The sequence below is a fragment of the Rhododendron vialii genome, chromosome 13a, assembly GCF_030253575.1.
Source record: "Rhododendron vialii isolate Sample 1 chromosome 13a, ASM3025357v1".
Classification (NCBI taxonomy): Eukaryota; Viridiplantae; Streptophyta; class Magnoliopsida; order Ericales; family Ericaceae; genus Rhododendron; species Rhododendron vialii.
In genome coordinates this window covers 23,079,206-23,098,276 of record NC_080569.1, presented here as the reverse complement: position 1 = coordinate 23,098,276, position 19,071 = coordinate 23,079,206, and the positions used below count along the sequence as shown (strand labels likewise).

Genomic DNA, 19,071 nt, shown 5'->3' with positions numbered 1-19,071 from the left:
GTTACATGAAGGACAGTCGCTGAGACGAAGTGCTAAAATGAAAGGTGTGTATTGCGTAAATGCACGTCGTGACTCAAGTGGTTTGACTCAAGTGGTTCAAGAAGTGAGTCATGGCGAGTAGCTATTCAGTGGTCTTGGGGCACCCGTCACGTGATGCCCCAACACCCTTATCCACTACACATTGTTGAAAAGTTCACTACAACACGAAAGGCTTATTGCGAGGAAATATGGCGAGGAAATTCAATTTCGTCGCTAAAAGTACACAATTTGCGAGGAAATCCAATTTCGTCGCTAAAAAGTTACATTTAGCGAGGAAATTTCATTTCCTCACCAAAAAGTTACATTTAGCGAGGAAATAATAATTTCCTCGCAAAAAGGTTACATTTGGCGAGGAAAATCTGTTTTCCTCGCCAAATGTAACTTTTTGATAAGAAAATATTTCGTCACCTTTTTTAGGATTCATTTTTTTTATATATAAGTTATTATTAATTATATTCCTATGTATTTTGTAATATCACGACGGTATGACATAATAAACTATACCATTATGAAGTTTATTAAAATAAAAAGTGTTAAAAGGGAACAAATAGTTTTCATCACCAATCGCATTGAATTGGTGAAGAAACCTCGTATTTGTCACTTTTCTTATTCTAATTAGCAATGAAAGATATCTTGAAGTGTAGGTATCGATGATTTTTTTCATAATAGTGAAAAACTCAACAGAAGATAAAGTTAAAAATATCTTAAGTTACTGATGTACGTTGTATTTAAAATATCTCAAAGTTGGATCATTATAATTCTATTTTCAGAACATCTACATAAAAATGCACTATTTCACAAAAAATACACTATTTCATATGTGTTGTGCATTCATGCTGTAATTTTTTTTCCCCTGTAAATAGTTTGTTGATTTTATTTAAACCAACTTAGGTGATTGTAATGACATTCCTTTATAACTAGATAAATATGTTAAGTATTAATTTCAAATGCAATTTTGTAAGTATCATGGATACTTTTATTTATACATATACATATTGTGTGTGTGTGTGTGTGTGTGTGTGTGTGTGTGTGTGTGAGAGAGAGAGAGAGAGAGAGAGAGAGAGAGAGAGAGACGTTTTAAAATTTTAAAAAATTCATTAAAGATTAAAAAATTAAAAAAGTATTGTCTTTAGTGCTTTTAGGATTATCTTATATGAATATTTATAAATTTTGTTTATATTATTATAGCGATGATGAAAAAAATTACAAGTCTATAATACCCTTTGTATTTGGCAAAAAAGAAGGTCAAACTCACTTTTAAAATTAGAAAATGAGGGTGATGCTTCTTGTTATTCATAATCTGATATTAAAATATTAGTACTAAGTACAAAAAAAAATTTACCCTGAAAATAACAATTAGTGGTTGAGATTCACTTTGATATATAGGGTCCCACACATCAAACTGAATCTCAACCACTAGTTGTTTTTTTCGGGGCACTCTGAGGTAAATTTTCTTTGTCCCTAACTTTTCGTTAAAATATATTTCAAGCTTACGACGACAAAATTAATCTCATTCCATAAAAGTTAGGATTATCCCATAAAAAATGAGAATAATAACACATATTATTAGTTCTTCAAAAGTTGTCAGATAAAATTGTTGTGCTAGCAAAAAATTAACTTGTTCAAATAAAGTTCAGACACTATAAAACTACAAAAAGTAGAAAGGCCAAAATTAATGTTGAAAAAATTAATTTGGAGTGGTGAAAGAGATAATATATAAATAAAGTTTCACCAATTTCACAGAAAGTACAGTGTAGCGTGGTTGGTAGTTGCTTCGCGTCTTATGGGAGAGGTCCAAGGTTCGAGTACCAGCAGCTGCAAAAAGCGCGGAGAGAACTTCTGTTTTGGGATTCTTTTTGTTTAGCGAGGAAAAAATTTCCTCGCCTATTGATAAATTCGTAGCCTATTTGACGACAAATGGTATTTGCGAGGAAAATATTTAGTGAGGAATTTAAGCATTTAGCGAGGAAGAAATTCCTCGCAACACCTCAAATTAGGCGAGGAATTTATTTTCCTCGCTAATACTTTTTGCGACAGGGTTTTAGCGAGGAAAACTGGCGACAAAATTTTTCCTCGCTAATACATTTTGCGAGGAAATCAGGTGCTTTTGTGAGGAAACTAAATCCTCGCTATAGCCCTTTCGTGTTGTAGTGGTTGGATACATCGTGTAAAAGCATGTCGTGACTCAAGTGGCTCAAAAAGTGAGTCATGGCGAGTAGTTTGGGACCCCCCCCACGTGGTATCTCAACAACCTTATCTACCGTGCATTTCTATAGGTCACAGAGCCTATTTCACATACTTTTTAAAAAGATTTTTGGTTTTTGTCTTTATTAAAAGAATCGAAAAACATACAATCTTTAAGGTTACAAGATGAGAAAACAGTTAGTTGTTGGGTATTGACCTTTGGTACGAGTCACCATAGAATTGATTTGGACGCAATTCAGAGTACAGCTAGAATGACTTTTAATTTTTGAAATGTATTCATCCGCATTCGGAAAGGTTGGGTCCCTGTAGTTTCATAGTTTGGTTCATTAGAAGGAGTTGTTACAAGACAAATACATTGAAAGTCTATGTTTTTTGGGAAAATGACGGCCAAGGTCATGTTTAGATAATTAATACCCGCCAAGGACATTTTCAGTATTAACAAATGTTCTTAGCTTGTCCTTGACGGATATTAATTATCAAAACACGTCATGGGCCGTCATTTTCCCATGTTTTTTGATGATCTCTTGCAATTTCCTACGTACGCAAAATTCAAATCAATTTCTCATTCTAGTTAATTGCCTTTTTGGCCTTGCATTATTGTAGTTTTGCGTTTCGGTTTCGGTTTTGGTTTATCTCTTTTTTAAAATGATTGATAATTAATTTTTTGTTATCCAACTTGGATGTGAACTTACCGGAACTCAACTTTAGTGGCACTTGCAACGCATAGCTTACCAACAACTAGGATTGCAATATATCGGGGGACTATATAGTTTGATGATATTTTTTTTTTGTTTTTTCGCTCCATCCTTGCTATGGTCTATGAATAATTAATTGAGTTCTAACAAACACATCACAAGGAATAGGAGCACTGAATTATGTCAGTTCTTTCCGTGCGTTTTTACTCCGGCTTTAAATGGGGCCCCTACTGGTGAACGACGAATTTATGGTCCCTCCAAGTTAGTTGATGAACTCGTCCCGAAAACATGTTATAAAGAAAAAAAATATTACATGTCATTTTTTAACTCGAAAAAATAAACATTGCCAAGGTACTCTAGTGCAAATCAATAATGCTACATACACATCAACAAAAAACATTCCAACCACACCCTTTGCATATACTTGTGGGCCCCACATATTTAATGGTGGGATGGGACCCACACGCAGGGACAAACCTATGTGGGGGCATGTTCTCCAACTCAAACACGTTTTTCCACTTGAAATTAAAATACTTTTTAAATATTTTTGTATAAATTAGCATAACTCAGTGGTTATCCTATAAGGGATCCCGCATTTTGCTAAAGTGTAAACCTCATAGATTCTTTTCAAATTTCAATGATTCGAACCGTTCAATGTGATTAGAATATGATTTTATATGTCCTCGCGGGAAATCAGTAAAAAATATAACCGGAAAGTCCTTGATCTGAACAATTTTTATTGAACGGTTCAGTAAAAAACTACTCAGATCAAGCACTTTCTGGTCATATTTTTGGCTGATTTCTCGCAAGGACCCATAAAATTACATTCTGAACATATTGAACAATTCGGATTATCAAAATTTGATCGGAATCTATGAAGTTCGCATTTTAGCAATTTAAGAAATCCCTAAGATAGAGTAGATTAAGTTTAACGATGGTCCCCCCCCCGCCCCCCCCCCAAAAAAAAAAAAAGGGATCCCTTATAGGGATAGGGTTATTTACCTAGACACCCCTTAATGTTTACCCGTTTTTCCTAGACACCACCTCCATGAATTCTCGCTACGACCTGACCCCCTCATTATAGTTTTGATTTGGGGGACCTAACGCCGTTGAACGGAATGGCTAAAAAGACCAATTTACCCTCTCTTATATATAATCAATACTTTTTCTTTTTCTTCCCACACCCCATTCTTTCCACCACATACGACAACCCCTCTCTCTCTCTCTCTCTCATAGCTAACCCGTAACCCCAAAAACCCTAATCCCCCATCGTATTCCCACAATCCCTAACATCGTAATCTCAGCAAAACCATGTAACATCCTACGCGATCGATCAACACCAGAAGAAGACCAATGTATTAGGGTTTGATTTCGATTTGATTTCAGTACGACTTCGAAGACAAATTTGACAGCGATTTTGAGGACGATTCATAAGCAGGTGAGGTAAATACATACGTATTCTCTTCGTATATCGTAACTTAGGGTTTTACTAGATTTTATGAAGTTGATGCTGAAATTTAGGGTTTTTCATAGTTTAAAAATGGATTTTCGATCTAACGAGGAATATAAAATAGGTAATGAGTTAAAAAATGGGTTTTCTATGTCGGGTTCTGCATGGTCTGTCTCTCTCTGATAAGCACCCGAGAATGTAATGTAGGGTGCGCTAGTATCTAGTTTTAGTCTAATTTAATTACTTATTAGTTATTATTAACGTGTTTGCTCGTATAGTGCTTTGGTTATGTTTTGTAGATAAATCGCCAAATGAAGGAATCTTTGAGGCCTAAGGCATGTCAAGGTGGAAACAGCCCGAGCAGAAGTTGTTTTGCCCGAGCAGAGGTTGTTTTGCCCGAGCAGAAGTTGTTTCGCCCGAGCAGAACCAGAAATGGCCAAGGCAGCAGAAGTTTCGCCCGAGCAAAACAAGACTTGCCCGAGCAAGAGGCAGAGAGAGGCAGCCAAGTGTCAAGTTAACGACCTCGGCATCGATGTCAAGCAATAAGTCCCATCGATGCCGAGCCCCTTAGTGATCAAGACTCTTATCCACCTCGGCATCGATGGAGAGATCCATGTTACATCGCTGCCGAGCAGCTTAATCGTCTAGGCCGTTAATAGCTTCGGCATCGATGGACTCCAATTCTTTACATCGATGCCGAGCCCCATAGCAGAGCTTTCTAAGGCCGTTGCCATCGATGCCGAAGGGCTTAGCACGGGATTTTCAAAGCATCTAGGGAATATTCCAGGCGTGGAGCTTAGAAGTATAAAAGCTTATTTCATTGTTTTGTACAAACAAGTAGAGTAGATAGAAGTGTAGACTTAGATTTGCTTACCTAATTTTAGATCTAGATCTAGATTCAAATTGTTCTTGAGTGTTCTTATTGTTTTTCATTTTTCCAGCGCTTATCTTTTAATTTTCTGTCCTTAGTTGTTACTTTTTGTTATTGTTGCCTTAATTAAAGTTGTTTATCTTCTCCCGATCTATTTTAATCTCTAATTTTCTTCTAGTGTTGCTTTTCAATTATGCTAAGTAGTTTTTCACTTGCTTTTATCTCTCTAGATATGAGTGAGTAGTTTTAAGGGTTAGGTCATGGGGTGATTAGCACCTCATGGCTCGGGCAAAAATTGCATTTTGCACCCAATAAAGCTTTAAACTTTGATTTGAAAATTGATGTGGGGTTCGGGTTTGTTTGTCAAATTACCGAGGTGTTAACCTCTTTGATCATGTGTAGGTGGGAGCTTCGCCTACCCACCACACATGATGCTTAGAGCTCTTTCGCACGAGGTATTTGCCAAATGAATTCTAGAGCTAGCTTGGTTCTCAAATCATTTTATTTTCCGATTTGAGAACTTTAACCAAGTATCTTAAATTGTGTAATTGGGTGACGAGTGTAATTTAGCTCGAGTCTCGGGTGTTAATAATTCCTAGACCTAGCCTATCTTTTCTCTAGTTAATTCGTTTTAATTCAGCCCTTTTATTTCCACCGTTAAAGTAAAACAAAGTTGGCTGTCTTAAAGCCGAAAGCCCCTACTTGCATCTACAAATCCGAGCAAGCCATATAATTATTCCCTTGGGTACGATCCCGGATTTTCGATTTATTATGCTTCAACAGACGTTTTAGGCCCTACGCTTGGGGCGTTATTCCATTACATCGGAGCAAACGAAGCACTCTCTCTCTCTGCAATGTCAATAAAATTAGTTTTTTCTGTATACAATTGTGTGGATTTGTGGCCCCTATAAAGGAAATTTTTTTAACTTTTTTGACATGTTCTGGATTTGTGGTCCCCCTGTAATATTGTTATAGATTTATGGATTTGTGGTCCTAAAAATTAGGGTATACAATTCATTTTGTAGTGTGGGTTTGTGGCTCTTGTAAAGGGAATTTTTAAAATTTTTTTTGACATGTTCTGGATTTGTGGTCCCCTGCAATATTGTTATGGATTTATGAATTTGTGGTCCATGCTTGTTATTATTTATGTACAACCATACAGGGCACTGATTTTGTGTTTTCTTTTTCTTTTTTTTTTCTTATTTGGCTTATTGCATTTAATAATTGAAGTTTGGGGATGAAATGATTCAATTAAATATTAAATTTGGTGGAAAATTTAAAGGAAATCCATTCCACAGCTACATTGATGAAAATATATGTTATTCAAGAGTGATTCCTTATGAGTTTTCCTATGCTAACTTAGTGATTGTAACGCAAGAAATAGGATGTCACCCATGGCGCTCATTTTTGTATTTAAGACCAGGTCATGATATAGAGAATGGGTTATCTGAGATTACTAGTGATGTAGTTATGACAGAAATGTTTATTCTCTATGAGGGTGAGGATAAGGATATTGAGTGTTTTGTTACTCATCTTGATGTTGAAAGGGATGATGAGGAGTGGTTGGGGTGGGAGGGAGGGAGAAGAACTTGGTCTTCAGGGCTTGGGGAATCAGGGGGGACATCCTGGTGCTGAAAATGCTGATGAGGAGGAGGAGGAGATAGGGAAGGAGGGGGGCCAGTGTGTTACTGACAATGGTAATGGTGGGGACAATCATATTGATAGTGATAGTGATAGTGATTTTACCTGTAGTGGATTAAGGGATTCATCATCGTCTAATGGTGATGACATAGAATATGTGGTGAATGAGGGTGTGGATGGGGATGAATGAGGGTGTCTGCCAGTTAGGAATTTACAGGAGGACTTGGGAAAAAGTGTGGTAATTACTGAGGTTGAGGAAAGTGACAGTAGTGATGAAAATATCAGTGTAGTTAGCTCATCAGATGATGAGAATCTGAAGAAGAAGGAGGAGGGGAAAAACAAGATGATGAAATGCCTAGAGTTCAATGAAGAAATAGATATGGAAAATCCCAAACTAGTGGAAAGAATGTTGTTTCTCAATGTTAGGGTTTTCTTGGAGGAGTTTCATCTTAGATATGGTTGTCAATACAAGTACCTAAAAAATGAATCTATGAGGGTAGCTGTGAAGTGTAAGGATGAAGAAGGGGAACCTCCTTGTCAATGGAGACTTCATGCATCTAGGGTAGGTGACACAACAATTTACCAAATTAAAAGACTTAAATGGGAAGATACTTGTCCCAGGGTTTACCATAACCAGTGGGCATTTGCAGAGTGGTTAGCCAAGAAGTATGTGAATGAGATAAATGATGACCCTGATTGAAAGGTGACAGCAATGCAAAATGATGTTAAGAGAAAATGGATGTTGGATGTTTCAAAAATGCAAATTTATAGGGCTAAGAGGAAAGCTATAGAGATGGTGGATGAGGCACATGGTGAACAATACCATAGATTGTGGGACTATTGTGAGATAATAAGAAATGAGAACCCTGAAAGTTGTGCAAAACTTAAGATTGATAGACCTTAGCCAGATAGAAACCCTATTTTTCAGAGGATGTTTGTTCTGTTTGATGCTCAAGCCAAGGGATTTATAGGCAATTGTAGGCCCATTGTTGGTTTGGAGGCTTGTTTCTTGAAAGGTCCATTTGGAGGGCAGTTGATGCTTGCTGTTGGGAGAGATAGTAACAACCAAATATACCTCATTGCAATGGCAGTTGTGAAATCTGAGCTGAAGGACAGTTGGACTTGGTTTCTTGAACTTCTCACAGATGTCATTGGCAAGCCCAAGGATAAAGGATGGATTTTTATTTTTGATAGACAAAAGGTAAGTGTCATGTTGTTTGTTATACATATTTTAACAATTACTTAAGCCATTTATTTGTCTACATCCACTTGTAATTTGTGGTTCTTATGCAGAGACTTACAGAGTCTATGGATCTGTTATTCCCTGGTGTGGAGCACAGGTATCACATGAGACATATGTACTCCAACTTCCAGAAAGTGCATAAAGGGAAGGAGTTGAAGGACCTTATATGGGGGCAGCAAGTGCTTACACTGGACCTAAGTTTCGTGCAAAGATGATGGAGGTAAGGGCAATTGATATGAAGGCACATGAGTGGTTGTTGAAAAAACCACCTAAAGATTGAGGTTGGTCAACCTTCTACAAGTGCCGAGGTTAGTCATTCTTATACAATGTTCTTTATTTTGCAGTTTTCGATGTTTGATTTATAACATATTCATTTAACTGTACTTTGTTTTGATATTGCATCTTGAGACAACAGAAATATCATCATGTCCTTTGATTCCAACTGGTAAAAGAATGTTAAGAGGTAAGGGAGTGCCAAAAAGGAGGGGAGTACAAAGAAATACTGCAAAAGGATTGAAAACTGCTCAAAGGGAGTGGCACGCAGGAGGGATTTCACTAGTGTTGTTACTACTCAAAGGGTAGTTACAAGAGGATTAGCAAATGCTCAAAGGGGAGTTGCAAGAGGAGTGGCAAGTGGGAGAGGACAAAGAGGTAATGAATACTATTTCAATTGTATCTTTCTATATTGCATTTCAATTGTATCCTTCTGAATTGTATTTCAATTGTACCCTCTATATGGTAACTGGATTGTATCCTCTGCTATTGTATCATTGTCATAGGTACAATTGGTGCTCTAAGGACTGTGGGAACTGGTATGACAAGAGGGAGGGGAGTGGCAAGAGGACTAGCAGGTAATGACATAACTTGTCATACCTTGTCATTAAAATTCTCTATTATTAGCCTAATTTTTGTACTTCAATAACAATTATCTATTACACTGGTCATCTTGTAATTGTATGTCAATTGAAACATTGTCACAGTTAGTGCAACAATTGGTGGTGCAAGTGTTGTGGGGACTGGTGGTTCAAGAATCACACGTAGTACAACATTTGGTGGTGTCAGAGCTATTCAAACTGGTGGTGTAAGGATTGATAGAGATGGTGCTACAAGAACAGGTGGAACAAGTGGTGGTGCAAAGACTGTCGAAGCTGGTACCATGATTAGGCATGGGAAAAAAATTTATTTGAAGAGTCACCAAAGTCAACAGGGCTAGAAGATAGCAAGAATTGGAGATGGTGTATTCTCATCACAAGCCACCAAAGGATCCACTAAGGGATCAACCAAAATAATGGTTAGGGATAATGACTAATGACATGCTTGTCCCCTGTTTTGTTTTTTGGATGTGGAAAATTTGAACAAATTGTAATAGATAATGGGTAATGACTGAGACTTTAAACACTACTTCTAGATGTGGGCAATTTGAACAAATTGTAATAAATTGTGGACACTTGTGACTGTGCCTGTTTGTAATGGGATAATGCTGATGTTTGCTTTGCGGTTGTAATGAGATAATGCTGATGTTTGCTTTGCTATTGCTGCTAAATTTTATGCTGCTTTTATTTACTTTGTAGTTCAGGTTTTGTATATGGCCAGGTTTTGAGTTAATACACTGGTCATTTATTGCACAAGTGTAAATGTCAAGTCTTGAGTAAAATGGTCAAGTTTTGAGTTATATGGTCATGGTCTTTAAACACAAAAATCTTAAACACATAAGTATTTAAATCATTTTCATTACCAAAATAAAAACAAGGCATTATCATTGTTATTGCCATTACCATTCTGATAAGTACAATAGATTAAGTACAAAAAACATCACTTTGTCCTCCTAAACACAAACTTACCCTAAACTTACACACATATGCCAACTAAGGTAATGCCAACATCTTCTTCTTCAACCATCCTTTACCACCAAAATAAACAATACCTATGCCAACTAAAATCAACACAATTGTAGTCAACCATTTCACCTTCAAATTATCTAACTCAATCTTCTATTTCATTATTTTGTTCTTACCTCTAAAAATCACATTTTTTGCTTCTATATCTTCTATGTTCAGCCTCAACTCCTCATTCTTTGCTTCAACCTCTTCTATCTTCTGCATCAACTCCTCATTCTTTGTTTTAAGGTCTTCTATCTCCAATGCATTCGAATCCTCCTTCATCTTCCACTCTTCCATCTTCAGTGTAAACCCATCTTCCATCTTCTTCAATTTTTTGGTCATACAATTGCTCTTCACTTCAAACCATTCATCCCTCTTTTGCCACTGTTCAATCTCCAGTCCAAACCCATTTTCCCTTTCTTTCAAATCTCGGATTTTTGCCTTCGATTTTGTTTCTATCTTTTTCAAATCAATAATTTGTTTATACAGATTTTCAACATCCTTCAGCAAATTCATGTTCTTCTTCACTATCGAGTTCCCGAAATCCTTCCCTCTCTCACGTGTTAAGGGTCAACCCAATCGAAGAACTTGCAAGGATTGTCACCCTAAAAATTAAATTTCTCAAAAAAAATTGACTTATTAATACATAAAATCGACTCATAGAGTATATCATAATGGGTAACGAATAAAATTAGTATCTTGTAGTTCACACATCTTAGGAATCTCCTACCCACATTCGGTTCAGTCTAAGCTATTTGTAGAGGAGCCCTTACTCTGCACCCACACAAAACATTGAAATGTTCTGGTGTGCTGCTTCGTGCATTGCTCATAGTGGTGGAAGAAGACCTGGGATGGGGAGAAGAAGACATTGCAGGGAGAGTTGAAGGGGGAGAGAGTTGCAGGGGAGAGTGAAGAAATGGAGAGAGGGAAATCGAATGGAGAGGAGGGGAGTGTTTTCACGATTTTGGGGGGAGTGATAGTGATAGATGGTGATATTGGGGAGGTTTTCACGGTTTTGGGGGGAAAAGAAAAGTAGGAGGAGGGTTTTGGGGGGGGAAAATTATGGTTAGGGCTAAGGATGCCCAATTGAGGGCAATATCGGAACATTGTACCACTTTTAGGTGAAAAAGTAAAAAAAAAAAAAGTAACGGACAGAAGGCTAACAGAAGGGGTCGACGGGAAAAAAAAACTTCAATGAGGGGGTCTGGCCGCAGCGAGAATTCGTGAAAAATGGGTAAACGTTAAAGGGTGTCTAGGTAAATAACCCTATAGGATAACCATTGTAGCAAAACTATGAAAGTGTGCAAATATATAAACATACACACTTGCATAAATCTCAAAAATACACATATGGAATTGGTTTTATGCTTTAATTTCATCGTATGATGCATTTAGACTTATTGCTTTATGATGCATTTGTTAATACTGAAAATGTCATTGGCAGGTATTAATTATCAAAACACGTCTTGGACCGTCATTTTCCCTTATCCTTTCTTGATTCTCTTTATTTTTAACTGTTTTGGAGAAATATTTTACAACAAAGTCATTAACAAAATTTGTTCGATCATTCTAAAATTTCTCAACGTTCATTTAAAACATACTTTAGAAATTTTGTCTGAAATTTTGTACTCATTTTTACCTAATTTAACTTAAAGTACGCGTTATAAACTTTTGTAGTTAATAACGCATGTCTTAATTTTGTACGATCTTACTATAATTGATTAAAATAAATACTTTCATCATTATGATTAACAAGATGTCCTCACTAAATATATTTCCAGATCCGTCCCTCTCCAACCATATATAAGGGGGATGATGTGTTCCTCGACTTACGGAGTGCAAATTGAGGCCCCGCCCTTTTTGCGATCATCGTGGTCAAAAGTAAGTTTATGAAAAAGACAATAAAGAGGAATTAGAGAATGTAATACAAGGACCGCAGTACTTTCCATTTTAAAGGCCTCCGCAGCCAATGATCAATATGTAGGTAAGGTGATCAGCACTTACATGAAGGACAGTCGATGAGACAAGGGCTAAAATGAAAGGTTGGGTGTATCGGGTAAATGCACATCGTGACTCAAGTGGTTCAGGAAGTGACTTGTGGTGAGCAATTATTTAGAGGTCTTGGGGCACACCCGTTATGTGGTGTCCCAACACTCTTATCCACCATACATTGCTGAAAGGTTGGATGCATCGTGTAAATGAATGTCGTGACTCAAGGAGTTCAGAAAGTGAGTCGTGGCGAGTAGTTATTCAATGGTTTTAGGACACCGTCAGGTGGTATCCTAAAAACCTTATCCGCCGTACATTTGTATGGGTCTCAGCGCATGTTTCACATAGCTTTTTAGGTGATTTTTTATTTATTTTTGTCCTTGTTCAAAAAAAATCGCAATTGTTAGATTTTTGTCAAGCTTTTTTTTGTAGATTATTGATTTGTTTCGGTGAGAGAAATCGAAAACATAAAAAAAAAAATTTGATTTTTACCCAAATATCTGAGAAATATCCAAGATAAAGCCTAAATGCTGGAATTTTTAAAATTTTCTAGTTTTTTCTTGAAAAATTTTCAAAATATTTGGGTAAAAGCCATAATTTTTTATTTTTCTGACTCTTCTCGTTGAGATAAACCAATATTCCTAAAATGTTTGACACAAAATTAAAAAAATTGAAAAAAAAGATTGACCAAAGACAAAAACTAAAAATTCCAAAACATAATGATTCATGTAAAACAAGCACTCAGTACATTTTTAGAAATGTACAATAGATATAAAGGTGTCGGCGAACCCCATGACAGGTGTACAATGGATATAAAAGTGTCGGCGAACCCCGTGACAGGTGCGGCAAAACCATCCAATAAATTTTCGTGGTGGTGCTTGGCTGGTCATGTCGTCCTTGTTTGGTCAATTATTGGAAAAATCAAATCACAAATCATAGGAGCAACTATTTCTCAATCATCATCATCTTCTTGCATGCGAGGCCGAATCTTCTCCAATTTTCGACGTGTATCGTTGGTTTGGTGATACGTGGCATTCCTATGGGGGCCGATAAGCTAGTGGAAGCATCATTCCTTACTGGCTTACTACTGACAAAAAAGAGGTTTGGTAGGTTACATAGCTCTCCATCCATGAAAAGGTACGCGAAGGAAAATGAACGATTCAGATTCACGTTGTTGTGCATCTGAATCGTTTTTTTTTTTTAATGTACACTTTCCATGGATTGAGATTCATGGGATACGTGGCATTCCTATGGGGGCCAATAACCTAGGGGAAGCCTCATTCTTTATTGGCTTACTACTGACAAAAAAGAGGTTTGGTAGGTTACATAACTCTCCATCCATGAAAGGTACACGAAGGAAAATGAACGATTCAGATTCACGTTGCTCTGAATTTGAATTGTCTATTTTTTTTTAATGTACACTTTCCATGGATTCAGATTCATGGGACATACCATTTTCCTTGAGAAAATCATTCCTCACCCAATATTACTAAAGGAACGTTGCACCCTTGGCCCCTTGATTTTTTTCTACCCAAATTCTCATGTGTCAGTATATTTTTAGCTGTTATGACACGTGAGAATTTTTAAAATAAAAAGTAACTTCATCAAATGACCGAAAATGCACCGGAACATGGGTATAAAAGAATTAGAGTACAGATGATTTGAACTCCGTTTGTAGTCATTTAGGACATATGATCCTCTATGAATTATGATGCTAAAATTTGTATGTTAAAGTGTCCAAATAGCCAAAGTTAGGGTTCACTTATTAAGTTAGGTAATAGTACTAGAAAGTTTTTTGGATAAGCTAAAATGTAACTACCTCCAATTATAACGCATTTGTTTGTTGGGACGGTCTAGTCATGTGCATCCAGGGATGCTGTAGTGCATTTGTAAGGTAACCTACAGCCGTCAATCTCATTAACTAACGATTCAGATTAAAAATAAACTTTTTTAGGGAAGAGTTAAACTCTTTTGGGAAATAGATTGTTTTTAATCTGAACCGTTGAAAACACTTTTGAACGGCTATAATGCCGCACTACACACGACGCACTACAGCATTTCTCAATCCCCACTCATGCAGGATTGGAAAAACGTTGTAGTGCGTTGTGTAGTGTGGCATTATAGCCGTCCAAAAGTGTTTTCAACGATTTAGATTAAAAACAATTAATCTCTTCCCCAAAAGAGTTTAACTCTTCCCTGGAAAAATTTGTTTTTAATCAGAACCGTTAGTTTATGAGATCGGCGGTTGTAGGCCGCCCTACGTAGGGGTGCACTACAGCAGCCCCGGATCCACTCATGCATGGTTAAAATGGAGAAGATTATATTAATAATAGCCGACCGACACTTACATAATAGAATTCATTACAAATATCGTGGATAAAGCTAAACTAATCATCTAACTATTAGATTAGCAGCACTTGCAATCTAATGTATGTTCGCTCGCATTTTGTTGTATATTCATACATATATCACAAGGCAGTCGATGCCTTTATGCATGAATGTTCTTCGTTTTTTTAAAACAAAATAGAAATGCATTAATGGTACCCTGTCACTACCGCCAGGGAATATTTGTCGGTCACAACACACCATTATCTGTAAGGGATCCCACCGCATTTATGTCAGAACCAAAGTTAGGTCTCAAGCACATGCGAGTAGTGATAGGAGTATGTTTAATCCCAATAAGAAGCTATGAGAACTTGAAACTGAACACTGGCCAACCAATTCTAAGTTTCCAAGTTTTCCGCAACTGAACCAACCTCTTATTGGTAGTGGAGAATATGAAAGTGAGCAAAAGCACCTTTCTTATTCTGAAGCCCCTCGCCTAAAGTTCCAAGCCCAGTGGGTCACAGACTCACATGCAACATTGTCACATTTTTCTGAATTAATGGCTGATAACCCCTTCCCAGGCTTCAGCCCATTAACCTAAAGTTCCAAGCCCAGTGGGTCACATGCAACATTGTCACATTTTCCTGAATTTATGGCTGATAACCCTTCCCAGGCTTCAGCCCATTAACCTAAAGTTCCAAGCCCAGTAAGCCGCACCTGATGGTTTATCACCTTCCAAAATGACATCTACCTTGTTTGTTTTGGGGTCTCAAAATTTCTATGCGCGGTCTTCAATAAATTTTGTTTATCTATCTCTCTCCACTTTTAATCTAAAAAACCTCCCTCAAAACCCAAAGTCATGTTTTATCGAGCTCTCGATCTCCTAGCTCCAGTTTGTAACTTGGATTCTTAGCATGTGAGAAACTTATTTATGGAGGCTCCGTGAACAACCAATTCACAGAGCGGCTCAATCACAGCCGTTCATTCATGCAATCAATAGTTGAGGTTCGTTTTCAATTTTGACCAGTAAAAATTATTTTTTACGATCAAAATTGATTTTCAATAGAGACCATCCAAAAACACTTTGGATGTGTGCGATTAGACTCCGTAACTATCAGTTTACGGAGCCCTCCGTAAAAAAAAATTTGCTTGCTAGCTAGGGCGTCTCTCAAATTTTGTGTTAAATTGATTGATGACCTTTGTCGTTCGTACTGCAGCCCTGACGCTCGAAGCTGTGAAGTGTAACGCTTAATTCTAGTTGGGGTAAGAGCAAGGCCATTTCTCTTGTTATTTCTTACCCAGCTAGATCGTAATTCATAATTCCCCTATTATTTTGCCTTCTTTAGTTTTTTTTTATCACCAGCAAATATCATTTCCAAAAGCCTAGCGGCACTTACATAAAATAATCATAAAGAACTAAATCTATTGAAAATTAGGAAATAAGCAAAACCACAAAAGGGTATATAAGCTTAAAAACGCATTACTGCAAAAGCAGACCGGTGTGATGCGGTGTAAGGTCCCTCCGAGATTCAGTAGATGAGCAACCCAGAGTTCGAACCATTAGATCGGTCCATTAAATGGCTAGTGTTGGCATTCATGGCGCAAGGGACCGATCCCTAGCTCACAGCCGCAAAGGGATGTTCCAGTGCGAGTTTCTGTTGGCACTTCGAAACTCCGGGTTCGAAACTCCGGGTGCGGCAGTTGATGAGACAACCCACAACAAGCTAGACCTCCTTGCAAGCACAAACCGGGGTCTGGTAAAACCAGTCCGAACAGACCAAACGAATCCTACCGTTATTACCCACAACCCGCCGGATCTAGGGGAGACCCAGACCAAAGACCCACCGGATCTGGGAGAAACCCAGATCGGTAACACAATCGGATCAGCTAGGAGACCGCTAAAAAATAGAAAAAAGAAGAAAGAAAAAAACTACTCTACCCACCTATCTCTGTTATTAACTACTCCGCCGCACGCCGGATCTAAAACCACGCCGTCGACCGCCGCTTGCCAAAACCACCGCTCACCACCTGCTCCAATCTGAACCCCCAACGCCAAACACCAAGGACAGGAGACCCGTCACAGGGGTCGGACCACCAAATCCAAAAAGAGGAAACAAGGGACGAATAGGGGGAGATAAACTGAGGAAGAACCACGAAGGACAGATTTGTTGTTTCCTGCTTTGTAATTGAAAATGGTAAATTCTAAAATCAGCCCAATGAGCTGACAATAGTGAGTGTGTGAATGTATATTCAATGATGTAAAAAGTGTACAGAAATACGTGTTTTCCTTGTCTTCTAGCTTGTTTATCGTCAGCCCAGTGGGCTGACAATAGCAAGACCGATTGAAAATTTGAAATTTCTTCCTTCCTTGCATTCTTAAACGTTCAAATCATCTACGCGCATACCTATCTATCTATACTTGTTTTTTTTCCCCTGTAAGTCATATATATTTGTATTTTATCTTTGAGGAAAGTTTACAATACACACCTCTTAAAAGAGTGTATCATATGCACCTATTTTGTGGTTCAATCATAATATTTTAGTGTGTTTCGTAACTTTTGTTCTAAAATTCATAACCTTTCAGCAGTACGATTCGTAACATTTTCATTATGATTCATAATATTTTTGGTGTATCTCGTAACCTTTATACGATTCATAACTTTTTAGTAATACGATTCGTAACATTTTCTCTACAATTCATAACATTTTGGGTGGTGTATATGATACATACCCAAATAAAGGGTATGTATTGTAGTCTTTCCCTTATCTTTATGCTAAGCATATGGAGTATATGCCACATGAAAAACTTATACTACAAAGAAAATTACACATGATCACCAACCTACTACTGTCTTTATGCTCCAAAAAGTTAATCCTACACATTTACACTAACTCTTTTTGTACGTAAATTCACATTCATATTGGGCTCCACACATACTACCACCAGTGTGTGGGGCCTATTATGAATATGAGTGAGTGAGTGCAAAAGTGTTTATATAAGTGTGGTTGTAGAATGGTTGCCTTCATATATAATTTCCGCGCTTATAAAGACTATAAAAGTTTAAAATTACCAACTCTAAGTGTTTATTTATTTAGAAGGAAAAAAAAAAAAAGGGGAATTTTTAAGCGGGCCCCAAAAAGTAGGTTTGGACTTAATTTAGTCCTGACAAAAATATTCCTTCTTTATTTCAGTCCATTTTTTTGACTTTTCATGCATTTTTACTAATTTGCCCATTCTTCTTAACTTTTTGTATACATGTTTATTTTTAGTAAAAATTATATATTTTTAGAATCAACTTCTGACCCATATTATTTCGGACAAAAATACCCTTGGCTATGTGAACTGGCTATGAGAACTGCCAATTCTCATAGCCAGTTAACATAATATTTTGGACAAAAATATCACTGTCAGTTCACATAGCCCGAGTTAACATATTATTTTGGACAAAAATACTCCTGAACTATGGCTATGAGAACTGAGACTATGAGGCTATATTTTTAGAATCAATTCCTATATCATATTATTTCAGACAAAAATATCCTTGGCTATGAGAACTGCCAAGTCTCATAGAGAACTAAGTATGTGAACTGAGCTATGAGTACTGTCAATTCTCATAGTCAGTTCTATGACAACTGTCAGTTTTCATAATCATTTCTATGGGAATTGACTATGAGAAGTGACTGTTCTTATAAAAAAACTAGCTTTGTGAATTGATTATGATAACTAGACTATGTGAACTGGCTATGTGAACAGAAAAATACACAATTCACATAGTTTTACCACACACTAAAATACACAGTTCTCATAAAAAAATATATAGTTCACATAGAAAAAAATACACAATTCTCATAGAAAAAAACAAAATGAAATAGTCTAATACACAATACCCTTGGCTATGTGAACTAGTTATGAGAATTGCCAAGTCTTATAGTCAGTTCTATGAGAACTGTCAGTTTTCATAGTCAGTTCTATGAGAATTGACTATGAGAAGTGATTGTTCTCATAGAGAACTGACTATGAGACTTGGCTATGAGAACTGTCAGTTTTCATAGTCAGTTCTATGTGAATTGGCTATGAGAAGAGATTATTCTCTTAAAAAAATACACAATTCTCATAGAAAAAACTAAGTGAAATAGTCTGAAATAATATATAGTTCACATAGAAAAATAGACAATTCTCATAGAAAAAACAAAGTGAAATAGTTCAACACACAGTTCTCATAGAAAAATGCACAGTTCTTATAGACAATTCTCATAGAAAAATACACCGTTCTCATGGACAATTCACAGTTCTTATAGAAAATACACATTTCTTATAGACATTTCTTATAGAAAAATACACAGTTCTCATAAACAATGCACAGTTCTCATAGAAAAATACACAGTTCTCATAGAAAAATACACAATTCTCATAAAAAAACAGTTCATATAACCCCAACACACACCGCTCACATAATCCCATATACATTTTGCTTATATAGTTTGCATAAAAAATGGTTCTAAATTCCTCAACCAACTAAGAAGAAAGTCATTAGTCAATTGAAAATTCCTAAAACAAAAGACTAACCAAATGAAACATTGAAATGAGCAACCAAACAGCCCTCTGCTTTTTTTGTCCCCATTTGCACAACAGTTCACCCAATTTCTCGTATTTCATACAAGAAAACCAACGACGACCCGCGATGTTTTGAATCCGGCCACAAATTTGAACACCAATTGGTCTCTGGATCTCA

At 36.8% G+C, this 19,071-nt stretch overlaps 1 protein-coding gene across 1 annotated transcript; it reads left to right on the top strand.

The window, feature by feature from the left end:
* The first annotated feature begins 7,935 nt into the window (after positions 1–7,935).
* On the top strand, positions 7,936–8,376 carry LOC131314888 (uncharacterized). The gene is made up of 2 exons (XM_058343807.1): positions 7,936–8,102; positions 8,195–8,376. The coding sequence occupies exons 1-2, from the start codon at positions 7,938–7,940 to the stop codon at positions 8,357–8,359; spliced, it is 330 nt and encodes a 109-aa protein (XP_058199790.1). The 5' UTR covers positions 7,936–7,937; the 3' UTR covers positions 8,360–8,376.
* The last annotated feature ends 10,695 nt before the right edge of the window (positions 8,377–19,071 follow it).

What these genes read in the sequence shown, in the direction of transcription:
- LOC131314888 (XM_058343807.1), top strand. Translation starts at nt 7,938, where the DNA reads ATGCTTGCTGTTGGGAGAGATAGTAACAACCAAATATACCTCATTGCA. An exon ending in TTATTTTTGATAGACAAAAG is followed by an intron (nt 8,103 to 8,194) that starts GTAAGTGTCATG and finishes GTTCTTATGCAG; the next exon opens with AGACTTACAGAGTCTATGGA.